The 27780-nt window shown below is 42.2% G+C and overlaps 1 protein-coding gene across 7 annotated transcripts in view; it reads left to right on the top strand.

Annotated features, from left to right (window-relative positions):
• Positions 1-27780, top strand: part of NIN (ninein) — a 144722-nt gene that overhangs the window by 113006 nt on the left and 3936 nt on the right. For 2 of the 7 annotated variants that reach the window (XM_042473525.1, XM_042473581.1), the window contains 12 exons: positions 520-645; positions 2325-2394; positions 3708-3923; positions 4716-4829; positions 5045-5167; positions 5292-5405; positions 6659-6805; positions 7686-7865; positions 9935-10084; positions 10691-10792; positions 15444-15635; positions 25086-25199. In XM_042473525.1, the coding sequence (XP_042329459.1) occupies positions 520-645; positions 2325-2394; positions 3708-3923; positions 4716-4829; positions 5045-5167; positions 5292-5405; positions 6659-6805; positions 7686-7865; positions 9935-10084; positions 10691-10792; positions 15444-15635; positions 25086-25199 (1648 nt within the window). Of the gene's footprint in view, positions 1-519; positions 646-2324; positions 2395-3707; positions 3924-4715; positions 4830-5044; positions 5168-5291; positions 5406-6658; positions 6806-7685; positions 7866-9934; positions 10085-10690; positions 10793-13074; positions 13136-15443; positions 15636-19633; positions 20260-25085; positions 25200-27780 lie in introns of those variants that run through there. The other 5 variants (XM_042473545.1, XM_042473534.1, XM_042473554.1 and 2 more) reach the window with 5 other exon arrangements.

Here is a 27780-nt window from a genome sequence, read left to right on the forward strand (position 1 = left end):
GGAGGAAGGGCTTGGCTTCTTGATGGATGGTTAGAAGGAGGCTTCCTGGGTCAGAGAGGGGCTCACCTCTGGGAATGCTTCTCTAAACAATATAGTCTTTAATTCAGTTTTGAAACTGGGCAGAGATTTGTTTAGTGGGTTAAAGTTTGGAAAAATTAACTGTTTTAGACGACAGCCCTGAACTAGCATGGCCACAGGCAGTTATAATCCAAGAATAATAATAATTGCTCCAAGATCTTCTCTAGATCTACAGCAGTCTAATAGGCTTGTCCCAAGAGCTGCCAATATTGGAATTAATGTCCTACAAAAATGGCCCAGAACTTTCTGCAGTGCACAAATTTTTAATGGAAGAGGCTTAGTGTTCTTGTTAGGTAAGATGACAGCTTGATAGAAATGGGTTCTCTCCAGGCTGGAAGAATGTTGGGCCCAAATCCTAAGTAATGTGTTGACTCACAAAACCAAGCTGGAGGAATCTCATCAGTACTTGAGTATCTAAAAGGCTTGTGTTTTGTACCCCAGATGTGAAGCTGAGCATCTCAGAGAAGAAAATGCTGCTTTGAAGAATGAAATTGCTTTGTTAAATGAGAAAGGGAGTGTTTCCAACCTACGACTGAGGGAGCTTAATGGGTCCCAAGAAGAGCTCTGGTAGGTCTCTCTAAACTAGGGATGGGGAAAACTCCATTTTTGTTGTGTGTCACCAAGTTTCATGTGCATTTCTCTCAGTTCGTTTGTTTTTGTCAAGTTGCGAGATTTCTTTTTTTCCTTTTTCCTCCTGCCTGCATTAAAATACATATGCATTTGCGCTAACATATGCATTTATTTGCTTTCTAGTGCACACGTTTTCATACGCTTTTACCTCCTGACTGAAGTGTTATTGTGGATGTTTCCCAGCTGTATACAATCTTAGCCATTTGTATTTTTTTAAGTGCTGTATGATTTTGTACATATTTTGGGCTTTTGTCTCACAGTAAGAAGTACCAAAAAAGGATAATTTTAGCAAGAATCTCAATGCCACCCATATTATTTTCCATCTCTACTCTAAACGCTTGCAGAGTGACTGTGTGGTGATAAGAACTGGACTCTTAACTAATTCCTGTAGAAACAAAGCCATTGCTTTTGCCTTGGACAAATTTGTTTTGATGAGTTGTACATATTGGGAAAACTGCCCGTCATGACAAAATCCATCAAGTTTGTTGGGCTCTCTGCCTGGCCATCTGGATGTTCCCTAGTTGACCATGCCTACCTTTCCCATGGCATCACCTTTCAGTAGCCTCTGTTGAAATGCCTTTGCTGAGGCAGTAAGGGTTTTAAGCTAAAACATGCTGGTATGTTTCATCTCAGTTTTTGCCTCTGGCTCCATCAACCACCTGATTGTGCCCCCCACCCAAAAAAAACTGTTCTGAAATTTAATTCGGACCTTGGGTTGCCAAAGGTTTCCCACTCTTGTTCTAGAAAGTGTAAAGATACACCTTCCTATACTTGGCCTTTTCATTCTTTATAAAAAGGAAGGTGCTTGTTTTTGTTCTGTTATTTATTTATTTTTATTACAGTCAGCCCTCTATATCCACAGATTTAAGCATCCACAGTTTGAAAATATTACATATCGTTGTATTGTCCTTTCTAGCCATATTTTTATTCACCCAATTCTTAGTTGTTTTCCTGGAAGAACTGATGAATTTTAAGCATCTTATTTGTTGGCAGACCAGTGCCCAGCAATAACAAAAGGGATGGCCAGTTTTTGTGCAGCGGCAATGGTCTGTCGGCATAAGATAGTTTCTTAAAATTTCATAATATTTTTAGTCTGTTAAAATTTTATAATAATTTCATACATTTATAATGATTATAAACTTCTAATTTTTTTCTTTTTAATATAATTTTATAAGTGAAATCTTAACCATTACCTACTTTTACAATTTGATGATTTATTGTGATGTTTGTTGATTGATGTTTGTTGATGTTTGATCAGTTGATCGTAATAAATAAAATAAATTATATATATATATATATATATATATATATATATATTCTCCAAATAGCAAACCTTGATTTTGCCATTTTACATAAGGGACACCATTTTAGTACACCATTGTATTAAGTACATTGTAATGTAATACAATACAATACATTGTATTGAGTATCTATGAATTTTGGTACCCATTCGAGGTCCTAGAACTAAACCCCAGCAGATAACAAAATTCATAGATACTGAACTTTTATTAGAATTGGTACATGCACTAACTTGGTCGTTTTTAAAGAGAAGCAATTTAATAAATAAAGAAATACCTCAAAGGATGTAACAGTTTTGCCTGTTGTGCATCTTTTAGGCATAAAATTGGGACGGTACAGAAAGAGAAAGTGGCAGTACAGAAGATGGCTGAAAACTTTAAAAAGCAGGTGAGTCACCTTCATTCTAGATGAGGTTTTCCCTTGGATGTTTATTAGGAGACTCTAAATCTCACATGGGAGTGTGAAAGCAGCTCTGGAGGTAGATGTGCGCATAGTAGTGTTTTAGGACTTCAAATTTGCACCAAGCTGATCTGTGCATAGGACTTCAAATTTGGTTATCAGCCAGCTGTTGCATTTGATGATTGTTCAGAGACACTTCTCAGCTTGCTCTTATCACATGAAAACACATTTTAGAATTAGTGTTCTGAGAAAATATGTTTCACAATGTGTATTTCATAGAACCATAGGGCTGGAAAAGACCTCAAGGGCCATCCAGTCCAAACATGCAAGAATGCACAATCCAAGCTGTCTGGAGAAATAGCCATCCAGCCTCTGTTTAAAAACCTCCAAAGAAGGCGATTCCACCACACTCTGGTGCAGCGTATTCCACTTAAATTCAATTTAAATGTGTACTGATATGCGTGCCTCAGTTAACAAAATAGATGTGTTTCTGGAAATTACTTATTTAATAGAAAATTTGGTACCTAAGGCAGAAATAACATGAAAAGAATAGGAACAGATTCCTATACCATAGAAAAGAAGAGCATATTTCACCAAAATTTTTCATCAAAACTAACATGCATACATAAAATGCAACATCTAGATAAGGTAAGCCTTTCCTAAGTAAACTAAAATATTTTTAGCCAGGAGGCCATGGGAGAGCTTCTTCAGAAATGTATCCAGGGATGGGTTTTTTTTTCCCTACCAGCCTCCACTTTTTTATGATTTCTATTTACAGATCTAGGAGATTTTAACTTGCTGGAAGTATCTAGTGTCTGCTTTCCCCTTTTCTCTGTTTTGCACATGCTCAGTAAGCAAGTATGGAGGCATACACAGCTATATGGAAAGCAAACCAGACTCTCACTCCAAAAGCACAGCATCCCATGAAGTTACAGGGAGAGAATCAGAACTCACAAAGATGTCAGCTGAGAGGCAGAGGTAGTCCAGTCCAAGTCATCCACAGTTCAGTATACAGTCCAGGCAGGCAGTCCAAAGGGTAGTCCAGAAGAGTAATCAGGAATCCAAGCAGAGTCCAAGGCAAACAGGCAAATGGTCATGGGACACAGCACCAGAATTGCTTCAACCAAGAAAGGTTAGTTGTTGGCAACACAAATCTGGGACATTTATTGCCCACCTGAGTTTTGCAGTTGCTCCTTAATTGCAGTATGCTTCCGATATAAGTTTTCTGAGCACTGTTAATAGTTATTAAGAAATAATGTCTGAGTGTGTTTGGTTTGTCTGAACTCCTATTCTCCAACCAGGCATCAGAACTGAGAGCCAGGAATCATCAACTAGAACTGGAAAATGCTGAACTCGGCCGTAGAAACCCCCCACATCAGGCAGACATCCAAGATCTTAACCAGCAGCTGAGGAAGGTGTTTCGGCAACGGGAAAAGGTGGTCAGCAAGTGTGCACCGGAAGAATGGGGAAGAGACAACTCCCAGCTCAAGGAAGAACTGGAGAACTGTAAAATCCAGGTACTGTGAGCACTAATGGATGCAGTTCAGATAGAGCAGTGAAATGCCTTTTCTCACCTCTGCCACAAGCTAATCTAAATAGGGGGTAGGGACCCTACTATGGTAAAAGAACTTCCCTCCACTTTGCTACTGTTTTATTTTGTCCTCCTCCTTAGCGAACCTTTGAGTCAAGCTGAAATATGTTTCTCTTACCTTCTCCACCCAAGCTTAATACTTTATCACACCAGCTATACAAGCAGAATTTTAATAGGATAAAAGTTTCTTTGGCCAGACTTATCACACAATGTTATTTCTATCTTGCTGATTTATTTGCATTCCAATTGTTACTGTAGTGCATCTTTTCATTGACATGCAAAACTTGTCAATAGGCTCTCAATTTCTCTACTCCCTTTGCAATAGGCCCCTTCCGCTGAAGTCCTGCTTCTCAGGCAATCATGTGGTGTGAGTGGTTGCGATTCTGCTCCTCTCCCCAGTCCCTCTCTGCAGTTGCAGCTGCCAACACCTTTCTGAAGCTGGCTGTTGTGTGCACATTCACACAGCTGCCAGCTTTGGGAGGTATTTACTTGTGTGAATGTACACACAGGAGGGGAGCAAGAAATGATCCCATCCACCAGCACCTTCCTGAAGCAGTGTAGAAGACAGATAACACTAGATTGCCAAAGTGCTATCATAGGAAAAGTGTGAGAAGAAATGATGTCAAACCAGTATGTTTCCATTCTTAAACTAGCACAATTCTGTTGGAACAGCAGGCTGGTGAGATAAAGTCCTTAATTTTCTGTGATTTGCTTCTAGTCCTCAACGTTGGTCTCATCCTTGGAGACAGAGCTGTCTCAGCTCAGGGTTCAAGCCCAGGCTCTGGAGCAGGAGAACAATTTCCTCAAGGAGGAACTGGAGAAGGTAAAGCAGGTAAGGACAGATATGGGCAAACCCATTCAAGGGGAGGTCTCTTCCTAAGGAACAGCCCACCTCAGAACTTTTTCTGTAGTCATTTCTGAGAAAGCGTTGGGATTTAAAAATAGCAACAATAGTAATCATAATTATAATAATAGAATTTTTTTAAATTCAGAATTTTCCCAGCAGCAGTAAAGCATTGCACACCTAAGGCTGATTTCTTTCCATAGTTACCCAGATGCCCAGATCTCTCCGACCTTCAAAATGAAATTTCCAATGTCATAGTGAAAAATGAGAAGCTACTGAAAGAGAAGGAAGCACTCAATGAAGAGCTGAACAGATGTGTGGAGAAGGTGAGGGCCCTTCCATGCCACCAGATGGCTGTATGATAGTTGTCTGTGATGCTGACGAGAATCCACAATGCCAGGCTGTATGCTAATAATGTCCCTGCCTGGGGCTTCTTTCCTTTTGCTGCAGTTAGCTAAAGCGGCCTTCCTGGAGAACCTAGTCTCTTCCTTGAATCAGGAGAAGACATCTCTGGAGCACCAGAATCAGTCGCTGAAAACCCAAATTGCAACATCCCAAGAGAAGGTGTGCGGATGGCTTTCAGTTTTTCAGTCACTGAGAATGGAGTATTATTCCTAGCAAGAAGTACTTGCCATTTTCTTGTCACGAATGCATTTGACTTCTCTAAGACCTATTTTGTGTGTTGTGATTTCTTGACACACACACACACGTTCCTAGGAAAAAGAGCTTTGTTTCTGTTTCTTGGACTGTACATCTGCCAACTGAAGATAAAACTTTTGTGTGCCTGATGAAATCAGCCCATGAGTGTTTGTCCTGCAATAAAACTATTCATCTTTAAAGGGCCACAGGGGTCTTCTTTTTCCCACACTTCTTCCAAGCAGCTCACAGGGGTTGTCCCATTTTTCCAGTACAATAATCTGGCTGAGCAGGTCAGATTGGGAGACACTGTTTACCCTAAAGAATGCCAGGGTAGCTGAGCAAGGACCGGAAGATGGGCCTCTTCCATCCAGAAATATTTGTCACTGCAGCTTTCTCATCAGCTGTATGTTTGAGAGTTGCTTTATAAAATTACAGCAGATATCAGGATGGGAAGAAATGATGCTCAAATATATGGCTGATCAGAGTGGTACAGCACTAAATATGCTTGGATCAATGAGGCACAAGTTTCTATCCCTGTTCAGCCATGAACGCTGGGTCTCTCAGAACCACTGTTAAAAGAGCACTAGTGTAGCAACACTCAAATCTGTAGCCCCTTCAGATATTTTGGCTTGCAGTTCCCATCCACCCTGCACAATGCGGGTAATAGTAAGGGATTTGGGGGAACTGTAGCCCAAAACATCTGGACAGCCAAAGTCTCCCCAACCCATCTCTACAGCTGAAGGTCACTTTGGTCTCCCTATTTTACTGTATCTGTAACAATTTATCTCCATTTTACTTAAAAAGCAAATGGTCTTAGTTCTGACCTTTCTGAACAGGGTGTAGGACTTTCCTATGTCAAATGAGAATGAATAATCATAATTCCTGCTGACTTTACAACTCTGCAGAGAGGAGAAGAACCCCATGTTCTAGAGCAGGCAATGATGGAGGGTGGAGAATATTCTCTTTACAAAAGTTTTGCCCTATAGCATCCATTTAGATTTCTCACTTTATGATGTCTCTTTAGTAGCTGCATCCAGTCTGGGTGCATGGCTCCCAGTCTGGCAGTTGAGAGGGGAAGGAGAAACTACAATCATCTGCATTTCTTCTGGTTTTGAAATCTGTTAAATGCCCTATCATCATTGGAGTTATCTCTTTCCTTCTTTCTGGGATTTTTTAAGATACAGAGTTTTGAAGATGCCATGCAGAATGTCAATCATCAAATGTCTTGGCTCCGGTCAGACCTCAGGTTGTCCCAGCAGGAGAAAGAAGCTCTGGAACAGGATGTGATGTCGTTACACAAGCAACTACAGACAGCCAATGATAAGGTAGTGCTGGAATCGGTTTGAGGTCATGGGAAGAAAAGGACAAAGATGGGTGGAAAAGAGTGCGGGTTTACCTATAGCAACACACCTCTCATGGTTGTCTCTTCATACGCTCTGTTGTCTGTTCTGTATTGTTTGTATTGCCAGAATTTGTGCTCTTTTGACCAAGCTTAGAAATTGTATTGGTGGGGCTGGGAGCGCCCAGAATCTCCCACTCAGCATGGTCAGTGAGAGTCATAGTCCAAAAAGTGAAATTTCCAATCTCTGCTTGATTTTGGAGGATCCAGGTGGGAGAGAGAGGAAACAAACAGCTTATGAAGCTGGGTATGCTTGGTCAGGGGAAGAGTAGGTTTAGGGGTGACATGGTTGGCATGTTCAAATATTTGAAGGGATGCCATATGGAAGAAGGAACAAGATTGCTTTCTGCTGTTGCAGAGACTAGGACACAGAGAAATGGATTCAAACTACAGGAAAAGAGATTCCAATCCAACCCCGTTGGACACAATCAAAGCATCCCTGACAGATGGCTATCCAGCCTCTGTTTAAAAACCTCCAAAGAAAGAGACTCCACTGTACTGTAAGGCAGCATATTCTACCGTTGAACAGCTTTCAGCATTGCAACCATGTCACCCCCAAATCTTCTCTTCCCCAGGCTAAACATACCCAGCTCCCTAAGCTGCTCCTCATAGGGTTTGGTGGTTTCCAGAACTTTCACCATTTTAGTGGCCCTTTTCTGGACACACTCCAGCTTGTCCACATCCTTCTTGAATTGTGATGCCCAGAACTGGACTCACTTTTCCAGGTGTTGTCTGATCAATGCAGACCTATTGGTGTGCTACAGAGTTCTCTGACCCTGACCCATGCACTCACTTTCTGTCTTCAGAATCGGGTTCTAGAGGTAGCCATGCACTCATCAGGGCTGCAGAACCAGCAGAAGAAGCTCTGTTGGGACGAACTGGACCAGCTGGTCAAGGAGGAGCAGCAGCTGTTGAGGCAGGAGAATGAGAGACTCCAGCGGGAGGTCCAGAGTGCCAAGGCAGATCTCGCTCATTCCAGGGAGAAGGTAAATGGACATCTCTTGCTGATGCATCTTGAGGTTCATATAGCGTTCCTTAGGACCCCCCCCCCCAAATAGCTTGGAACAGGTAGCACCATATTTTCATCCATTCTCATAGCTGGTCTAGAAGAGCTTAGCAAAGTAAATGAACTCTGTTGAACTGCAGTGCTGGCTTTGGAGATTATGGGAGATGTTGCTCAAAGAAGTTACTTTTCCAAGTTATGGTGTTAAATGATCCCTTAATATATCTCAAACAAAGCTTTGTAAATGAAAACCAAAGTTCAAGACCAGGTTTAAGTCTGTTATCATCACAGCATTCATTGCAAGTCCAAGAAATACACAAATATCCTTGTGTTTTCTCCTTCTCTTAGAAGGAATTCCCAGTGATGTATAAAATAATATATAAAGTCTATGTGAAGAGGGGGGGAAACCCTCTGAAGCTCCTTAACATTAAATATTTGTTGGAAAGTGAGGTTGTTAGTGCAATTTCTCAACTAATGAGTCCAAAAAAAAGTAAAGTTGTTTTTTACTAAAAAGAATAATAAAATATTACAGGGAAGACTAGAGTCTAAAAGGCTCCCAAAACCGTGGCAGTAGCTGCTCTATGGCTAGTTCTGATATCTCCTGGCACCCTCTCTCCTTCTCTTTCTCCTTCCCTCTTAGAGAGGTGCAGAGGTTCCTCCAAGCTACCCTAGTCTTCCCCAGCTGGGGTCCTTTAGAGCAAAAAAGCCCCAAAGACGCCGCGTTTGGCATGGTGCAAACGAAGCCAGCACAGAGCTAATGCAATACACCACTCCTCGGAAGTGCAGATTAGTCTCTGTGCTTAACACTGGTCCCCTGAAACCTGTACAACAATTGCCTTTCTTACTTTATGTCTATGTCATTCTACATATCTAGAGAGAGAAAGAGAGGGTACATAGATTAGAAAAATGAATTGCTTAGATTATAACAATTTCTAAGTGATGTATGAAAGTATAACAGAATACTGTGGAAATACTTAAGAGTAATTGCAGAATGACAGAAGCCAAGGTGAGGGGAGTCGTCATATTTCTGGACATGCTTGCTGAAACAAAATACGTTTTCCATATTTGCTGAGAATCCAAGAGAATCAGTTTCAGTGTAATTTAGCCTGGGAAGGAATTTAAGAGAGCAGAGTAAATTCTAGTTATCTGTCATGAATTAAACGTTTTTGTTAATGAGGATGTAACAAAGCCATATTTCAGAAGTAACACAGTCAAGAGGAACAATATTACATTAGTTCACTGGTGTAACAAATAACATTTACCAGTACTTTTAAAAATTGTTGCATTTTATAAAAAGCAGCACAAGTAATGCAACATGTTGCTTTTGTAACAAGTAATGGTAACAAATTACTTTATAAACACTATAACTAAATAATCAGAATGAATTAATTTAAGAATTAGTTTTGCAATCTCTGAAAGAGTGTGAACACTTTGACACTAAAGGCTGTGTTCTGAATTGCCAGCGACTGAACCTGGAGTTCATGCAGCATCACAAAGAGGTTATCTCTCAATAAGCACAGCATAGTTCAATGGTATTTGACTCCAGTGGAGTCTCCTTTGGAGGTTTTTAGACAGAGGCTGGTTGGCTATATATTGGGAGTGCTTTGATTGTGTCTTCCTGCATGACAGGAACTGAGTGATAGTTGGGGTCTCTTCCAACCAGAAATTTATGATATGCACAGGAAGGTCAAGATGCATTGCTTGCAAACAAAGTTACACCTCTCTCCCTTGTGGGAACTAGAGATTAGAACACAAACCGGTGGATTCAAATTACAAGAAACAAGGGTGCCATTTAAACATTAAGGACTTCTTGATTGCAAGGACTATTTCACAGTGGACTGGGCTGTCTCAGAGAGTCATAGTTTCTCCTTCTTTGGAAGTCTTTAAACAAAGGTTGGATGGGCATTTCCCTGGCATGCATTAACAGTGTATTCCTACATAGAAGGGGGTTGGAATAGATGGCTCTTGTGGCCCCTTCCAACTCTATGATTATTTGATTTTATGTTTCCCTCTCCACTGAACAAGATAATATTTGGGCCATGCTCTTGCCAGGTACGGCAGCTGGAATCCACCGTCCTGACCGTGAAGCACCAAAAGCACCAAAGCCAGTCAGGGATTGTGAAAGCCATTGAGCAAGAGAAGGTGAGCTTGAAGAGGGAGTGTGAGAGGCTGCAGAAGGAGCTGACTTCAGCCAACAGGAAGGTCAGTCCCAGATGGGAGTATTATCTTGTTCCTGGCTGCTGGATGAGCCAATACAAAATCCACAATTAATGTTTAATTTGTACCTCAGTTTAATTCAGTGTTGTCATTGTTTAAAATCAGTGGTTCCCAAACTTTGGTCCTCTTTCATTCCCCCCCCCCCTTCAATCCCCCTCCCCAATTTTTAGCATTGCAGGAAGTGAGACATTAAAAGTTATTCACACCTAGAACTCTTTTATTTGCTGTGCTGGAATTCCTTTGGTAGTTGCCTGCCCCTTTTCTTTGGATGCCCAAAATGTATTTCTAAATGCTCAAGTGAAGTTTTAAATTACTGCAGTGCTAGAAACCTGGGGACTGAAGGAAAGTTTCATTGGGGGTGCAGACTTTTTATTTGAGGGGCAATTGCCATGCTCACCAACTTGATGCCAGTTTACACAAAGCTTACCCCCCCCCACCATCACCAGTGTAGCTGGTCAGAGTGGAGTTTGCATGGTTTGCTGTTCTTATCTCTCCTGAACAAAAATGACACTACAGTTGAGCCAGATAGACTCAGTGAATAATCTCATACTGCTCTCCCCAGCTCTAAAATGCGATTTCCCTGCTTGACAGATCAGCCAGATGACTTCTCTTGAGCGTGAACTGCAGACCATCAATTTGGAAAATGAAGGCCTCAGGAAAAAACAAGTCAGACTGGATGAACAGGTGATGGAGGTGCTTTTCATTACATGTGGTATCCATTGTTATTATCTAGAAGAAGAAATAAATGGGGATCCTTTCATTTTTTCCAAGGCAAAAAAGGTTTCTCTTGAGTTACAGATTCACCGTGCTCCTATCTGTATGAGATGACAATTATGAGATGGAACTCCCACAACAGAACATACTCGTCTGAAAAAAATGAGTTTTTAGGCTAGTTTTCAGGAGAGGAGTGGTTCGCAATCTTTGGTCCTCCACTTGTTTTGTACTTCAGATCCGAAAAGCTCCAGCCAACTTGGCCAGCAGTCAGGAATTATGGGAACTGAAATCCAAAACATCTGGAGAACCAAAGGTTGGGAATCACTATTCTAAGCCAACCTGGCCATCATATCTGGAGGGTATAGGGTTGAAGAAAGCTAATTCATGCAAAATTGATGCCTCTGATGAAGTGAACCAGGTTCACAAAAGCATATGCCAAGAATCTCTTCTTCACAGTTATGTCAAAGGATTCCTTTATTTAATGCTCAAATCAGATTAACACAGTTACCTATAATACTGGAGGAAAATTTGAGAGGCAAGCTATATCAGCTGCTATCAACCATATTACTAAATGGGACATGAATTAATGCAGAATTCCAGACCCCATAGCTAGCAAATCATAGAACAGAATCATAGAGTTGAAAGAGACCCCAAGGACCATCCAGTCCAACCCCCTGCTATATGCAGGAATATAAAATAAAAGCACTACCAGCAGATGGCCATCCAGACCCTGTTTAAAAACCTCCAAAGAAGAAGCATCCACTACCTTCCAGGGGAGTGAGTCCTCCTGTTTAGGTGGGATCTCTTTTCCAGTAGTTTGAACCCATTGGTCCAGGTCCTGTTCTCTGGAGCTGCAGAAAACAAATTTGCTCCATTTTCAGTGTAACATCTCTTCAGATATTTAAACAGGGCTACCATATAAACTCTTAACCTTCTTGTCTCTGGACTAAACCAATCCAGTTCTCCAAGTCGCTCCTCATAGGGCAACGGATTCAAGCTACAGAATAAGAGATTCCACCTAAACATTAGGATGAAGTTTCTGAAAGCTGTTTGCCTCGGAATGTGATGGAGTCTCCTCCTTTGGAGGTTTTTAAACAGAAGCTGTATGGACATCTGTTGAGGTGCTTTGATTGTGAGTTCCTGCATGGCAGGAGGTTGGACTGAATAGCTCTCATGGTCTCTTCCAACTCTATGATTCTAGCTTTGCCCTGTTTTGCAAGTGTACCCCAAAGTTGCAAGCTTTTGCTGAATATTCTGAGAAAGGGATAGTTCGGTTTTTACCCTGTGCTCCAAAATATTCCATATACATTTAAATTCTGCAACTAGTGATGCTAATTTCTGTTATTTGTATTAACTACAAAAATGAAGCATTACTTTGCCTAATGTATTTTGGTTCTGCCTGTCAATAGGGCCAATAGGGCATTGAGGACCCTACCTCACCTCTAGAAGTCTCTCATTCAATCTACGATTATTGTTTTGAGGATCCTTTCACCCTACACAATTGCAGCACTATAATACTGCTTTAACTGCCATGGCTGCATTTTATGGAAACCTGGGATTAGCAATTTTGTAAAGTATTTGAAAGAATCTCAGCCATAGAGCTCTAGTGCATCTACAAACTATAAAGTCCAGGATTCCATTGGAAGTTGCTATGGCAGCTAAAGTGGGAACATGGTTATGTAAATGGATAGTGCGAAAGGGCTCTATGTTTTCCTCATACTGTCATAGAATCATATACCTGGAAGAGAACTCAAGGGCTATTAAGTCCAATGTCCTATCATGCAGAAGTTACACAAATGTAACTTTGTCAAATATGGCTTTGCAGCCATGGCTGCATCTGCACTTCAGAAATAATCCAGTTTGACCCCTCTTTAAATGCCATGGCTCCAGGATTCCATAGCATGGAGCCATGGCAATTAAAGCAGTGTCAAACTGGATTGTTCCTGCAGTGCGAATGCAGCCCATGAGATCTAGAAACCAGTGTATTGTTTTTAATGGAGACTCTTGAGAAACTGAATTCTGTACATAACAATTAAATGTGGAGGTTATGGCATGTATTCAGTTGTGGGGAACAGATATGATAGAGTTGATATCTTTGGGTCTCTCTGTTTTCCCCTCTCCCATCTCTCTTCGGTTGTGCAAAAGGTTTTGTGTGTCCTTTTCTGTACAAAGCTTTTCTTGGTCCTTTCTACCCTCTGAATCCCTCATATAACGTTTCTCTCTTGCTCTTCTTCTCCCTGTTCTGGCTAACCCATGCCTAGACTTTGGTGGCTGGAACTAGCAGAGACGAGCGCAGTTCTCTGCCTGAATTAGCGTGCGAAGGTAGAACCAACCTTTTTTCCCTGTAATCCCATTGCATGGAGAGAGGGAAAAAATCCCATTAGCTTGTGCCTCCATCCCTCCTCTTATTGTTGCAGACTTAATTCCAGATTTAATAGCCATGGCCTGTCTGTTCTGAAAGAGCTACTTTTCATTTTAATGAACAGATCCAGTGGTTTCATTCAAGCGTCATATGGATAATAGGCAAAAGCAATTAATTCCTCAAGTCTCGGAATGAAAGAAAGAGAAACACAGAGAGAAGAGGCTTAGATGTATGGTCTGATCTTTCTGAAAATGTTTCATAAGCTGATTTAATTCAAAACCAGACTTCAAGAAAATGAAAAGTGGCTCGAGATTCCATTTTCTGTTCTTTCTTTCTTTCTTTCTTTCTTTTTTTATTATAATTCTTTCTTTCAATTATATCTTGGAATGATCATTTATTCTCTTGTGAGAATTGGAGTTCTCCTTCCGTAGTCATATTTGTTGCATGCCTTTCATGGAGTTATCAGACTGAAATTTGCACAGCTGGACTTAGCAATGTAGCAAGATTCCTGGAAAATGCACTTTTTATTGTGATTGTGGGTGTGGGTGTTTTGCGTTGTTTTCACCTAACTTTATTTTGAGTTCCAGCTAAATACCTGGCAAAAACACGGTAGGCATTGCCGCTGCTGAGTCTAATCATGGTTAGCTTACATACACAGGACAGGAAAAAATCATGGGGAAATGGCTTCTAGTGATTACTAGTCCAGGAGTCAACAGTGGAACCTCCATGATTAGGCACAGTATACCTCTGATATCCTGGATGTTGTCAACTAGCACAAGCATAGCTGGTCAACTGACTGTTTGAAATATTGACAACTGAAACCTTATTATTTCTTTCTGATCACTTATATGTTGTGAAATGCCCCATGAACCCATTCTGGTGTTGACAATGGAGAATTGGCCCAATACTTGACTGGGTACATTTCTTATTAGAGCTGGCATTGGATTCTGGGGTTCCAGCATGTGAGACATAAAAGCACCCCAGTTAAAGAAATTTATTACCTTGGTGTTGTTGTGTACTTTTAAGTCATTTCTAATTTATGGCGACAGTAATAGTAAGCTCATGTTTTCTTATTTGTTACCTTAATGACTTGTCCAATAGCTAAAGTTATCTGAGTGGTTCACAAAACAGGGTGTGTGTTCTTTAATTCAGAAAAGTATCACACTTTTTGGGTGACTTAACATTGCAGTAATAGGTATGTCTACTCAGGAGTAAAGTCCCCTGCCCCCCTCCAGTTAAACAGGATTTATTCCCAGTTAAGTTTGTAGAGGATTGCAGTCTAAACAATATTTTTGTTAATATGCTTTAAAATGCTTTTTAAATGCTAAACTGTTATTAGACCATATTTCACCTTGTTGGTTGACCAAATCTTCTTTTTTCTTTTTAAACTGGCCCAAGTCTACTGGGAACAACCTGCTGAGAAAGGGCTATTGTTTTTTGAACATGTGTTTTTAGTGGTGGGGATTTCTAGACACAGAAAACAGGACAGGATATTTTGATGTTAACTGGTGGACTTATTCCCTTACTTTGCATGCCACATGCTCAGCATAAATTGATCCTTTTAAAAAATGTAGTAAGAAAGACTAAAAGAACATTTAAGCAATTGAAATATACGGTAATACAATGGTCTAATCTGCACTGCAGAATTAATGTAGTTTGACACTGCTTTAACTGCAGTGGCTCCAACCCATGGAATTCTGGAATTTGTACTTTGTCATGGCATCAGATTTCTCTGACAGAGAAGGCTAAATATCTCCAAAATAAAAACCCCTACAAACTCCAGAATTCCATAGCATTGAGCCATGACATTTAAAGTGGTGTCAAACAGCATTATTTCTGCCATGCAGATCAGACCTATAAAGCAAATAGGGCATGATTGGAGAGCTGTGGAAAGCTAGTGGGCCACATGAGACCTCCAGAACTGATTTCCGCAAATGCCTTCTAGAGGATGTTGGGGCGTTCTTGCCATCATTTTAGGCGTTTCTTGGCCATCTTAAGCCTAGGAGAGGCCTTTGTTTCATCAACAGGGCATTTCCACCACATGAAGAAACCAGTGCATATTTCATGGAGTAGAAATGCCCTTTTATTTAAAAAAAAATAAAATAAAGGTTTCTCCTGGACATAAGATACACAATATTTACCTGATCCAAGTAATTTTTCACTTATGGCGGCCCTAAAGCAAGCCTTGAAGATGGCAAGAGGGTATCTTTGCTCGCACCCAGGAGCCAATGCTTAACATCCTTTGGTCTGTGCATTTTTCTCCCTCAGCTGCTTCACTCCAGCTCCAACGTGAAGCTTAGTCTGCCACCGCATCCTCGCGACCTCCAGCAGCAAGGCTGCGCCATGGTCTCCTGGGAGCAGTACCAGCAGCTGCAGCAGCAGTTCCTGCAGGCCGAGAGGAGGTGCCACCGCCTGCAGGAGGCGCTGGAGAGCCGGCCCCCGGAAACAAACATGCCCCAGGTATGCCCCTTTCTCTCGCCTCTCCGATGGCAGGTGTAACTCCAGCACCCCAAATAACAGTGCAGTGGACTAACATTAACAAAACTCCTTGTATACAGTTGGCCCTCCACATTTGCGGCTTTGACTTTTGCTGGTTTGATTGTTTGCGGTTTTGATTAATATGCTCTCTCTAGGAATCTCTAGGTCCTCCGCCACAACTCTGCCAGACATTGACTATAGAGTTGTGCTGGAAACCTAGACATCTGTAGGCATTTATAGGTCCTTAGCATGATTCTATGATCAACTTCTGGCAGATGTTGACTTCTGGAAGATGTTGCCCTGGAGTACCTGGAGATGCCTAGAGAGGTGTTCTCTCAGGTAAAAAGAATATATATATATTTTAATTTGCAGTTTCTCACATTCATGGTCCTTCACGCCTAACCCCAGCGAATGTGGAGGGACCACTGTACTTGCAAAACAATATTACAAGCTTGGGTATACAGTGGGCCCTCCACATTCACTAGGGTTAGGGGTGAGGGACTCTCTTGAAAGTGGAAAAACCGCAAATAATAAAAAAACAACACTGTTTTTTTTTAACCGGAGAGAACATCTCTCTAGGAATCTCTAGGTCCTCTAGGGCAATTCTATGGTCAACGTCTGCCTGAAACTGATCATAGAATTATGCTGGAAGACCTACAAATGCCTAGAGAAGCGTTCTCTGCAATAGAATTTCTGGTGGACCTTGACCTGGAGATTCTGCTGGAAGACCTAGAGGTTCCTAGAGAGAACATATTAATCAAATCCATGAATAATCAAATCTGCAGAAGTCAAAACAGCAAATGTGGAGGGCTGACTGTACATTATTATTATTATTATTAACCTTTATTTATGAAGCACTGTAAATTTACACAGCGCTGTACATACAATCTTTTTAGTTAGACGGATCCCTGCCCTCGGGCTTACAATCTAAAAAGACAAGACACAGAAGGAGAAGGGAGTGGTGGAGGGAGAGGGTAAGAGGTCCAGCAGTTCCTCTCTACCTCCGAGGCCTGGACCAAGGCAGATGGACTGGATGGAGGAGCCCTTCTACAGTGGGCTTCTGTAATGTATTTCCAAGTTTGTAATACAGTTTAGTTGTTGTTGTGACTTATGGTGACCCTAAGACAAACCTATCAAGGGGTTTTCTTGGCAAGATTTGTTCAGAGTAGCTTTGCCGTTGCCATCCTTTGATGCTGAGAGAGTGTGACTTGCCTTAGATCACCCAGTGTATTTCATGTCCAAACGGGGAATCGAACCCTTTTCTCCAGAGTCATAGTCCAACACTGAAACGACTGCACCACACTAGCAAGTATAAAAGGAGCTTTGTTATTATTATTCTGTTGCTCTGTTATTTGGGATACTGTAATTGAGGCGTGTAACTGAGCTGACCTTCTTTCTTTTTTGGTAATTCCAGTACCATCACTAGTATGGTTGTTGTCATTGTGTGCCTACAAGTCATTTCTGACCTATGGGGACCCTATGATGGAGTTTTCTTTGTTCAGAGGGCGTTTGCCATCAGATTTGAGGCTGAAAGAGTGTGATTTGCCCAAGGTTACCCAGTTGGTTTCCAAGGGGAAGCAGGGATTTGAACTCTGGTCTCCAGAGTTGTAGTCTTAACACTCAAACCACTACACTATGCTGCCTTCTACCACCAGTAGCTGCCTCTTCATTTCTTCCTTCCTCACTGTGATCCTTTCTCTGTTTATGCCAGTTTCAAACTCCCAGTCCTTCTGAAGTGCTCTGTAGTTTCCATTGTTCAGTATGTTGCACTAAAGTACTTTTCCTTTCCCTTTGAATTCACTTTGTCTAATCAATGTCTGTGATTTTGTTTGTGCATTCCTAATTCGTTAGCCATAAATAGTCTACATCTTTTATTAGCTGAAGCTGGGAAACAGGAGGACTTTGTAGTCAGCTACGTAGCAGAGTTTTTTGCACACAACATAGCAGTAATCTGAAACAGTTCCCAATGGAGGTATTGGGAGGCCCGGTTGGCACCAATGCTGGTATAATTTTAACACAGTGATTTTCAGACTCTGGCCTTCTAGGTGTTTTGGACTTTGGCTCCCAGAATCCCAGACCATTGGCAAACTGGTTGCGGCTTTTGGGACCTGGAGTACAAAATACCTGGAGGATCATAGTTTGGGAATCACTGAACAGCAATGAAAGCTCATGGTGCCAACTTCTTTCTTTCAGTTAGTCTCAAAGGTGCTACAAGACCCCTCTACAAGTAAAGATACACATATGCTGTGATTGGTGCTACAGGCTGATTCCCTGTAGGATTTTGATTTGGGGGAGGGGGTTGGAATGTTTGCATAGACATCGTAAGATATACAGTGGGCTCTTGGTATCCACTGGGGGTTGTTTCCAGAAGCACCCATGGATACCAAACTTCCTGGATGCGCAAGTCCCATTTAAACAATGGCATAGTAAAATGGTGTCCCTTATATCAAATAGCAAAATCAAAGTTTGCTTTTGGGAATTTTTTTTTAATACTTTCAAGCCGTGGATGATTCAGTCCATGGATAAAGAATCCATGGATATGGAAGGGCCAGTTGTACCATGGAAATGGGACCCAAGTCTAAATGTGAAATTCATTTATGTGTATACTTTATACATATAACCTGGAGGTAATTTTATGCGTAATACAGTACACTGAGCCATCAGAAAGCAAAGGTGTCACTGTCTCAGCCACCCATGTGGACAATTTTGGATTTTCGAGTATTTCAGATTTTGGAATTGGACATAAGGGAGACTCAGTCTGAAGTTTAAATTGTTTTAACTCATTTTAAATTGTCTAGGTTTTAACTAATAAATGGTTTAATATATTTTTAGTCTTTTAAAATTATTCTCATTTGTTGTTTTAAATTGATCTTATTGTAAACTACCTTGAGATCTTTGGATTCAGGACAGGATAGAACTACTTTAATTAATTAATTAATTGGCAGCTAAGAGGCAGGGATTTGGGAATTGTAGCCCCAAAATTTATAGAGAGCCACACGTCTGGCTAAAGTGTCAAGCAGCTCTCTCTCTAAAAAAGAGAGAGTTTGGTTTTGATTTCCCTTGCACCCTGTGCATTATTCTATACTTCCACCATTTGTAAGTAATGCTTGCATTCAAACATATTGTTACTAATATCATAGTTTAATATCATGAGCATATTTTGCCAACATGTAATAGTGGGAGAGCAGGGTTTTCAGCAGCAATCCTTGTTTAAAAACAGAGTAGTTGCAAATACACAAGACTATCTTTGTTTTAACCCAAACAATGCTGGAAGATCAGATGAACCACATTCAGACATTGCATGATGTCATGGGCCGAGTAGAATGTGGAAGTAAATATTGGGTCATTTCAGCCATTAACCAGAATCATGGTTTGGCCACCGTCTGGCTTGTACGCTCCGTTTTCCTGCCTTCCTACTCTCCTCTGCTTTAATTCCCATCCTGGCTTACTCTTTTGGGCAAACTATGGTTTCCTATGATCTCCAAATCAGCAAACCACGATCTGTGTTTTTCTCTCCAAACTATGGTCTAAGCAGATTGCAAACTCCTGTCTGCCAAATGGTGGTGCGCAAGTAACAACTTGCATAATAGCAAGCTATAGTTTGCCTGAAAGTGAGAGTCAGAGAGGAAATTTGAACATGCAAAGAAAAGAGAGAGCATGCCCAGCAATGTCATTCCAGCCCAATGTACAACTGGGGCTGTTCCAGGCTCTTCCAACAACCTCCTATAGTCCAGATTGTGTGTCGTTTGTCTTTGCTGAAGAGCTTTAACTAATCTTTAAAACAAGCCTCCATTAATGCACTGCATGTGTTGCGTGCTTTTTTTCTTTTTAACGCTCGTTGTTGCCTCTGTGTTGCTGCGATGGCCGAAATGGCGCTACTGTGTTTGCATTACTAAGTGTGTGATGTGCTCTTTTATTTTTGTTTGTGTTCTTCCAAAGACCTGTGGGTGAAGTGTGTCCTCCTTGCCTTCTTTCCATAGGCCTTGCTTCCGGAGCAGCGATCCTTGCATGCCGATACGTACCGGCGGATTGGTCACCTCTGACACCCCTTGGCTGCTAATGCACCTCATTCCTTACTCACACAAACTGGCATAAGCTGAGAAACCCAGGGATCAGATTGCTTTTTGTTGTTGTTGTTGTTGTCGGTATTTAATTTAAAGAAAAAACCCAATTTATTTTATTTTCAAACCTCTCCAGTATTATGGTTTCTTCCCCCTTATTTATTTGTGTCAAATTTTATTTTTGTTTCTTTGTGTGTGTGATTGTCGGTGCACGCGTGTGTGTGTCAGGAAAAAGAATCACACACTGTTGTCTTTAATTTTTTTAATTTGTTAAATGAGTCAACTTTCTTTTTATAATTTATGTTATTTAAAAATTGCTTATCCAGGGGAGTATGGAAAGAGAAGCACTATTTTTTCCTCAGATTGTATGCTGTAACTATTTTTAAACAAAAAAAAGGTACTAATTTTTATATATTGGATTTGAAGAAAGAAAACTGGGTTATTTATACAAAGGTTTTGTACGAGATGTATAAATACTTTTTAAATGGGGAAAGAGCTACACTTTTTTGACTGCAATTGGGCAAATAAAATACACATTTTAAGTATGTTGGTGTCTTTCTCTTACCAAGGAGCAACGTTGCAAGGTTTAGGGACCAAACTCTAAAGATAAACCCAAGTGAAACAGGGTAAACCAGCTGAAATGTGAGCTTGACGAACCAAGTGAATGTGACGATCAGGAGCGCCTGCTATCAGCTCCAACTGATACGCCAGCTGCGCCCTTTCCTGGAAGTAAAGGACCTAGAAACTGTTGTACATTCACTGGTAACTTCACGACTTGATTTCTGTAATGCGCTCTACATGGGGCTACCCTTGTGCCTAGTCCGGAAACTTCAACTAGCGCAAAATATGGCAGCCAGGCTGATCGCCGGAAAAACTAGGAGTGACCGAATAACACCCATCCTAAAATCTTTTCACTGGCTGCCTATTAGTTTCTGGGCACGTTATAACCTTTAAAGCCCTACATGGCTTGGGTCCAACCTATTTGAGGGATCACCTGCTTCCATATAATCCACCCTGCGCACTCAGGTCCTCTGAGAGGAATCTATTGCAGCCTTTAAAAACCAGACTAACTGCTACCTCCCAGAGGGCCTTCTCTGCAATTGCTCCCAAACTATGGAACGGTCTGCTGGACGAGATCCGTCAAATTGCCAGCTTAGACAGCTTTAAAAAAGCTGTCAAGACGGATCTCTTCTGGCAGGCCTTTCCTGAATAAAAGTGCCCGGCCACAGAATGACTGCCCCCCACATCATGGATTAGCCCACCACTCTGTCCTTGTTGTATTTTTTATTGTGTTTTTAATAGATAGTTTAATTGTAACATGTTTAATCCTGTTTTAAGGGACATAATTTTGTAAATGTGGATATTTTAATATGTTCTGAGCCGCTTTGATTGTCTTGTCACAGAAAATCGGGATAAAAAGGGTCTGGAAACCAAGCCCTATGAGGAACGACTTAGGGAGCTGGGGATGTTTAGCCTGGAGAAAAGAAGATTAGGAGGTGATATGATACCCCTGTTTAAATACTTGAAGGGATGTCATACTGAGGAGGGAGCTGATTTGTTTTCATCTGCTCCAGAGACTAGGCCAAGGAACAATGGATGCAAGCCCCAGGAAAAGAGATTCCACCTCAAAGAACTTCCTGAGAGTAAGGGCTGTTCAACAGTGGAACACACTCCTTCCTCGGAGTGTAGTGGAGTCTCCTTCCTTGGAGGTCTCTAAACAGAGGCTTGATGGCCATCTGTCGGGGATGCTTTGATTTGGATTTCCTGCATGGCAGAATGGGGTTGGACTGGATGACCCTTGAGGTCTCTTCCAATTCTATGATTCTATGAAAAATAAAAGTTTTATTTTATTTATTATTGTTTTATTTGACATAGTCTGAGGCCATAAGGAAAGGGCAGAAGTGTTGCATTTTGTATATCCTAGAAGTTGTTGTTATTGTGGGCCTTCAAGCCATTTCTGTCTTACAGTGAACCAAAAGCAACCCTTTCCTGTGGTTTTCTCAGCCGGGTTTATTCAAAAGAGGTTTGCTGTTGCCTTCCACTGAGGCTGAGAAGTTGTGACTTGCCCAAGGGTCATCCTGTGGATTTCAATGGCCAAGTGGGGATTTGAACCCTGGCATCCCCCAACACCCAAACCACTTCACCATGTTGTATGTCTCTAGCAGTCCATGACATTAAAACTCTGAGGTTAATAAAGCCCTAGGATTGCAAGTATCTTTACAGCTCTCACAGTTTCTGTGACCAAATTTGCTGAACATATTAAATTATTCAGGTTAGTCAAGCAAAAAAAGAGGATTGTGAAGAGTTCCAAAATAACCTTGCTGGTTGAAAGCACAATAAAATGGCATACTGGGGTTCAATGCAAGTGGCAAGGTGCTGCACATAATGGCCAAAATAGTGGTCATTTCACATAGGGTGGGTCTACGCTGGCAGCTAAATCCGAGAGCAGTCGAGCTTTATGCCCAAGACCGGTCCTGGACCAACCATGTCAGTGACCACATGCACCGGGCAAAATCTGTCCTCCTCGGTGCTGGTGCTGCCATTGCTGTTTCATCGTGAGCAGGTGCTACTTGAGAGTCTGCCCATCACTTCTGCACAGGTCAGAAAAGGATGCCCCACCACGAGATCCCCAAGGAGGTCAAAATGAGGCACCTCTCAGATAGAATCATAGAATTGGAAGAGACTTCAAGGGCCATCCAGTCCAACCCTCTGCCATGCAGGAATACACCATGAAAACACTCCAGACAGATGGCCATCCAGCCTCTGTTTAAAAATCTCCAAGAAGGAGATTCCGCCACACTCCTAGGGAGTGTGTTCCACTGTTGAACAGCTCTTATTGTCAGAAAGTTACCTGGCAACCATTGCTCCATGTCTTAGTCTCTGGAGCAGCAGAAAACAAGCTTGCTCTTTCTTCAATATGAGCCCCCCCCCCTTCCAAATATTTAAATGGGGCTATCATATCACCTCTTAACTGTGTCTTTTCCAGGTCAAACATTTCCAGCTCCCTAAGTCTTTCCTCGTAAGGCATGGTTTCCAAACCCTTCACCATTTTGGTTGTCGTCCTTTGGACACGCTCCAGCTTTTTAAATTGTCCCTTTTGAACTGTGGTGCCCGGAACAGGACACAGGCTTATTCTAGGTGAAGCCTGACCAGAGCAGAATACAGAGGCACTATTACTTCCCCTGATCTAGACACTATACTTCTGTTGATGCAGCCTAGAATCCCGTTGGTCTTTTTAGCTACCGCATCTCACTGTTCACTCATGTTCAACTTGTGGTCTGTTGGGAATCCTAGATCCTTTTCACATGTCATATTAAGCCAGGTGTCCCCCATTCTATGTCTATGCATTCAATTTTTTTCTGCCTAAGTGTGATATCTTACATTTCTCCCTATTGAAATTTACTTGGTTAGTATTGGCCCAGCTTTCTAATTTATTACGGTCATTTTGACTTTTGATCCTGTCCTTTGAAGTATTAGCTACTCCTCCTAAGTTGGTGTCATCTGCAAATTTGATAAGCATGCCCTCTATTCTTTCACGTAGGGCAGAGTCCTTGTTGATCTTGGGGTGCCCCATTTTGACCTCAACAGAAACAGCAACACTTTGGCTAGGCAGTCCCAGGGAGCAGCTCGGATGGTGAGGAAGCAGTGGTTCTGAAGGACTTCCATCCCCTTCCCTGAGCTGCTCAGTGCAAGACAGAGGGATGGTGCAACCCTTGGCATATAGTTAACTGGATCAACCAAATCAGACCCCATACAGCTGTCTATATGGCCAAAAGAACTGTGCACTCGGGACCATAGTGTTTCCCTGACTCTGCTTGCTTGAAGCAAAAAACAATCAGGTTAATGGTTAAAAACTAAAGATCCTCCCTGGACTTAGCTGTATGTCATGGAAACTGCTGCATTTTTCACCAGTGTAGACAAACCTGTAAATAGTGACCAGGAAAAAGAGCTCGGAGTTGTGCTAACTAAAAGCCTGCAGCTCTAGGAGTGCCACAACTGTGAAGAAAAGGAAGGGCCACACTATGGACCAGAGAATCAGACAGCTGCAGCAACTCTCCTATGGAGTAATGTACAACATTTGAGACATTTTAGTTTAGAAACAAGGTGAGCAAGGGGTGGGGGTGAGAGAAATATATGAAAGCATGCACGACGTGGAGAGCAAGATAATTTATATCAACCTTTTCTCCAGTATAGGACCCATGAATTTGTGAAAGATAAGGGTGTCTATGATTATTAGTTATGATGGCTGTATCCTACTACCAGTATCAAGAACAATATGCCTCTGAATACCAGTCACTGGAGAAAATGAAAGAGCAAAGCCTCTTGGTTTTTAAGCCTCCAAGAGTGAGAAAAGGGATCCTGGCCTAGACAGGTCTTTGATCTGATCTGGCAGGGATTATTCTTATGTTTTACAGTATTCCTGCAGAAAATATAAGGAAGGGAATAATGTATTTGCACCAGGAAGAACAGTTGTTCCTCCCTGCCTCTGCTAACTTTCTCAAGAATAGCTTTAGCTTCCCAAGCAACAGTCCTGCTTCTGATGAATGATTGCAGCAGGCTTGTGTTTGGTGTAAAGTGGTAAATCATGGACTCATAGAATTGTAGAGATGGAAAGGATACCCCAAGGGTCACCTGCTATAACCCTCTACCTCTTCAGGAATCAACCTCTCAAACATCCCTACAGAGTTGTAATCCAATGCTCAAACCACTACACCACACTGGTTCTCACTTGTGGACCCTCTAAGAAACATCTGGTCAGTCACAGCTGAGATGATGGGTTGCTGGATGAGAACCTTCTTTAGTCTAAACCTATGGAACTCTTCTTATGCACAAAAACTCTATAGTTTCAGCATCCAAAATGTTATCAGGTGCCTCAGAGTGTTCTGACCGTGGGAAAATGAAGGATGCCTGGACTTGACAATCTGAGACGTGCCCAAGAATCCTAGTGAAGAGCTGCCACACCGAAAGGATGGAATTCCCTGCTTGTAAGAGTTTCACCCATTCCATTCAATGGAAACCATCACCCCCTTCAGTTGTGTGCAGATTCCTCTTTGTGCATGGATCATGCCCTCTGTTGAATTGAATGGGGAACCCTGTTTGCATAAAAGGCCCCTGTCTTCATGTGCTCATGGATTTTTAGACTTTACATTTTGTGCCTGCTTCTCTTTCAGAACCTTTCCCTATAGGAGTCTCTCTCTGTGTTGCCATGTAGCATAGAATTCCCCCGGTTTCCTGACACATCCCTTTGTCAGCCCATTTTCCTCCATCTGACTAAAGTTGGCTTTTGCCCACAAATGTTCATGTTGCAAGAAACTGATAATCTCTTGACATCTTCTTAATCTTCACTGAGTCTGATTCTCCTTCTTTACAGAGTGGACATGAGCAGCTGCTAAAGACCATGGAGAAACGCATGATGGATGTTGAACAGCAGCTAAGGCTTGTGAAGCGGCTTCTCCAGGACAAAGTCAATCAGCTGAAAGAACAGGTGAGTCTGCCCTATAGATGGAAAATTCTAAGAGGTGTGCAGAACCACCCTTCATCTGTACATGTTGTGACCCCAAGGCCCCAATGTACATAAAGCATCCTTTCATGGACATACGCCTAAGACCAACTTGTGTTGTGTTGTGTGCCTTCATTGAATCATAGAGTTAGACGAGACCACAAGGGCCATTCAGTCCAATCCCCTGCCATACAGGAACTCTCAATCAAAGCATCCCCAACAGATGGCCATCCAGCCTCTGTTTAAAGACCTCCAAAGAAGGAGACTCCACCCCACTCCAAGGAAGTGTGTTCCACTGTCGAATGGCTCTTACTGTCAGGACGTTCCTCCTAATATTGAGGTGGAATCTCTTTTCCTGTAGCTTGCATCTATTGTTCCAGGTCCTGTTCTCTGGAACAGCAGAAAACAAGCTTGCTCTCTCCTCAATATGACATCCCTTCAAGTATTTAAACAGAGCTATCATATCTTCAGACTTATGGCAACCCAATCAAGGGGTTTTCTTGGCAAGATTTGTCCAGAGGTTTGCTTTTGCCTTCCTCCGAGGCTGAGAGAGTGTGACTTGCCCAAAGTCACCCAGTGGGATTCATGGCCATGCTGGGAATCAAACCTTGGTCTCCAGAATTGTAGCCCAACACTCAAACCACTACGCCATGCTGGCTCCAACCAAGTCCAACTTACATCTGTGTATATCTTCTTCTGGTTGTTGCAGAGGTTGGAATTCTCTTCCTCGCATTGCAATAATCCAACCACAACAACTCTGGACTAAACATTTAGCTGCACATCTTCTCACTCCATGGCCATTCAGTGGTTGGTGAGGAACAAATAAGGATCAGAGAAGCTTCTGGCTATGTCCCCATAGTCAGACACAGATTGATGAAATCATCTGCTGAGACATATGAAGAACCCTAGCAGTTGATGTCAAATTTTTTGCATCTGGCTGTGGAAACATCACCACCAGCAGCTAAGCAGTGAGTCCTAGAGGATATAAGAGGGGAGCTGTTGCATAGTTCTGCTTGTGGAACTTTTATGTTCAGCAATGGAATCCTTGTAATGTCATCTTAAATCATGGGCCACTGTCTACAGTCTGTTCCTTAGTCATCCAGAAGTGGAACACACTCCCTCGGAGTGTAGTGGAGTCTCCTTCCTTAGAGGTCTTTAAACAGAGGATAGATGGCCATCTGTCGGGGATGATTTGATTTGGATTTCCTACATGGCAGGGGGTTGGACTAGATGGCCCTTGCAGTCTCTTGCAACTCTATTATTCTATTCTATTCCTATTCTATTCTATCCTGCTATTTTGCCAGTGAACACAAAACATACCTCTTGAACAGCATTGTGCAATTCTTTTGCATGTGGCGGAATGCCTCATCCCAGCCTTAGGGGTACAGTTAGGGCTTCAAACCTAAACACTTGAGAAAATGAAGATCAACAAAGATAAATGTAAGGTTTTAGGAAGGCCATATACCATCTTCTTTGAAAGAAGCAATTGTTAGACCACTCTTGAAAAAACCCTCCCTCGACCCCCTGGACATGAAAAATTATAGGCCAGTCTCTCATCTACCATTTTTGAGCAAGGTGATCGAGAGGGCTCTTCAGCTCCAAATGGTCTTGGATGAAGCCGATTTTCTTGATCCATTTCAAACGGGCTTTAGGACCGGGTATGGGGTGGAGACTGCCATGGTCACTTTAACTGTTGACCTTCATCTAGGCATTGACAGAGGGAGCGTGACCCTGTTGGTGCTTCTAGACCTCTCAGCGGCATTCAATACAATAGACCATGACATCCTCTTGGAACGCCTGAGAGAGTTAGGAACTCCTTCTTCTCAGGCAGGTTCCAGAGGGTGATGCTCGGGGACAGTTGCTCTTCAAAAACAGAGCTTAATTGTGGTGTCCTTCAAGGCGCCATCCTGTCCCCGATGCTATTTAACATCTGTATGAAGCCACTGGGAGAAATCATCTGTGAATATGGGGCTTGGTGTTGTCAGTATGCTGATGACACACAAAAATATTTCTCCATGTCCCGGTCATCAGTGACAATGACTGATGGCATCTCTCCCCTCAACCAGTGTCTTCAGGCAGTAATGGATTGGATGAGGGAAAACAAGCTCAAGTTGAATCCAGACAAAACGGAGGTACTTATGGTAGGGGCCCCCAAACCAGGGATTGGGCTGCAACCTCCAGTCCTAGAGGGGCTCATGCTCCCCTCAAAGGACTGTGTTCGCAGTCTGGGGTGCTTCTTGACCCGTCGCTTCAGATGAGGAATCAGGTGAATGCGACGGTCAATAGCGCCTGCTATCAGCTTCGGCTGATTCGCCAGCTGCGCCCTTTCCTGGAACAGGGTGACCTCAAAACTGTAGTACATGCACTGGTAACCTCAAGACTTGATTTTTGCAATGCGTTCTACATGGGGCTACCCTTGTGCCCAGTCCGGAAACTTCAACTGGTACAGAATATGGCAGCCAGGTTGGTCACAGGAACAGCAAGGAGTGACCATAACACACCAATACTGAAGTCACTCTACTGGCTGCCTATTCGTTTCCGGGCACAGTACAAGGTGTTGGTTATC

The sequence above is a fragment of the Sceloporus undulatus genome, chromosome 1 (assembly GCF_019175285.1).
Source record: "Sceloporus undulatus isolate JIND9_A2432 ecotype Alabama chromosome 1, SceUnd_v1.1, whole genome shotgun sequence".
Taxonomy (NCBI): domain Eukaryota; kingdom Metazoa; phylum Chordata; class Lepidosauria; order Squamata; family Phrynosomatidae; genus Sceloporus; species Sceloporus undulatus.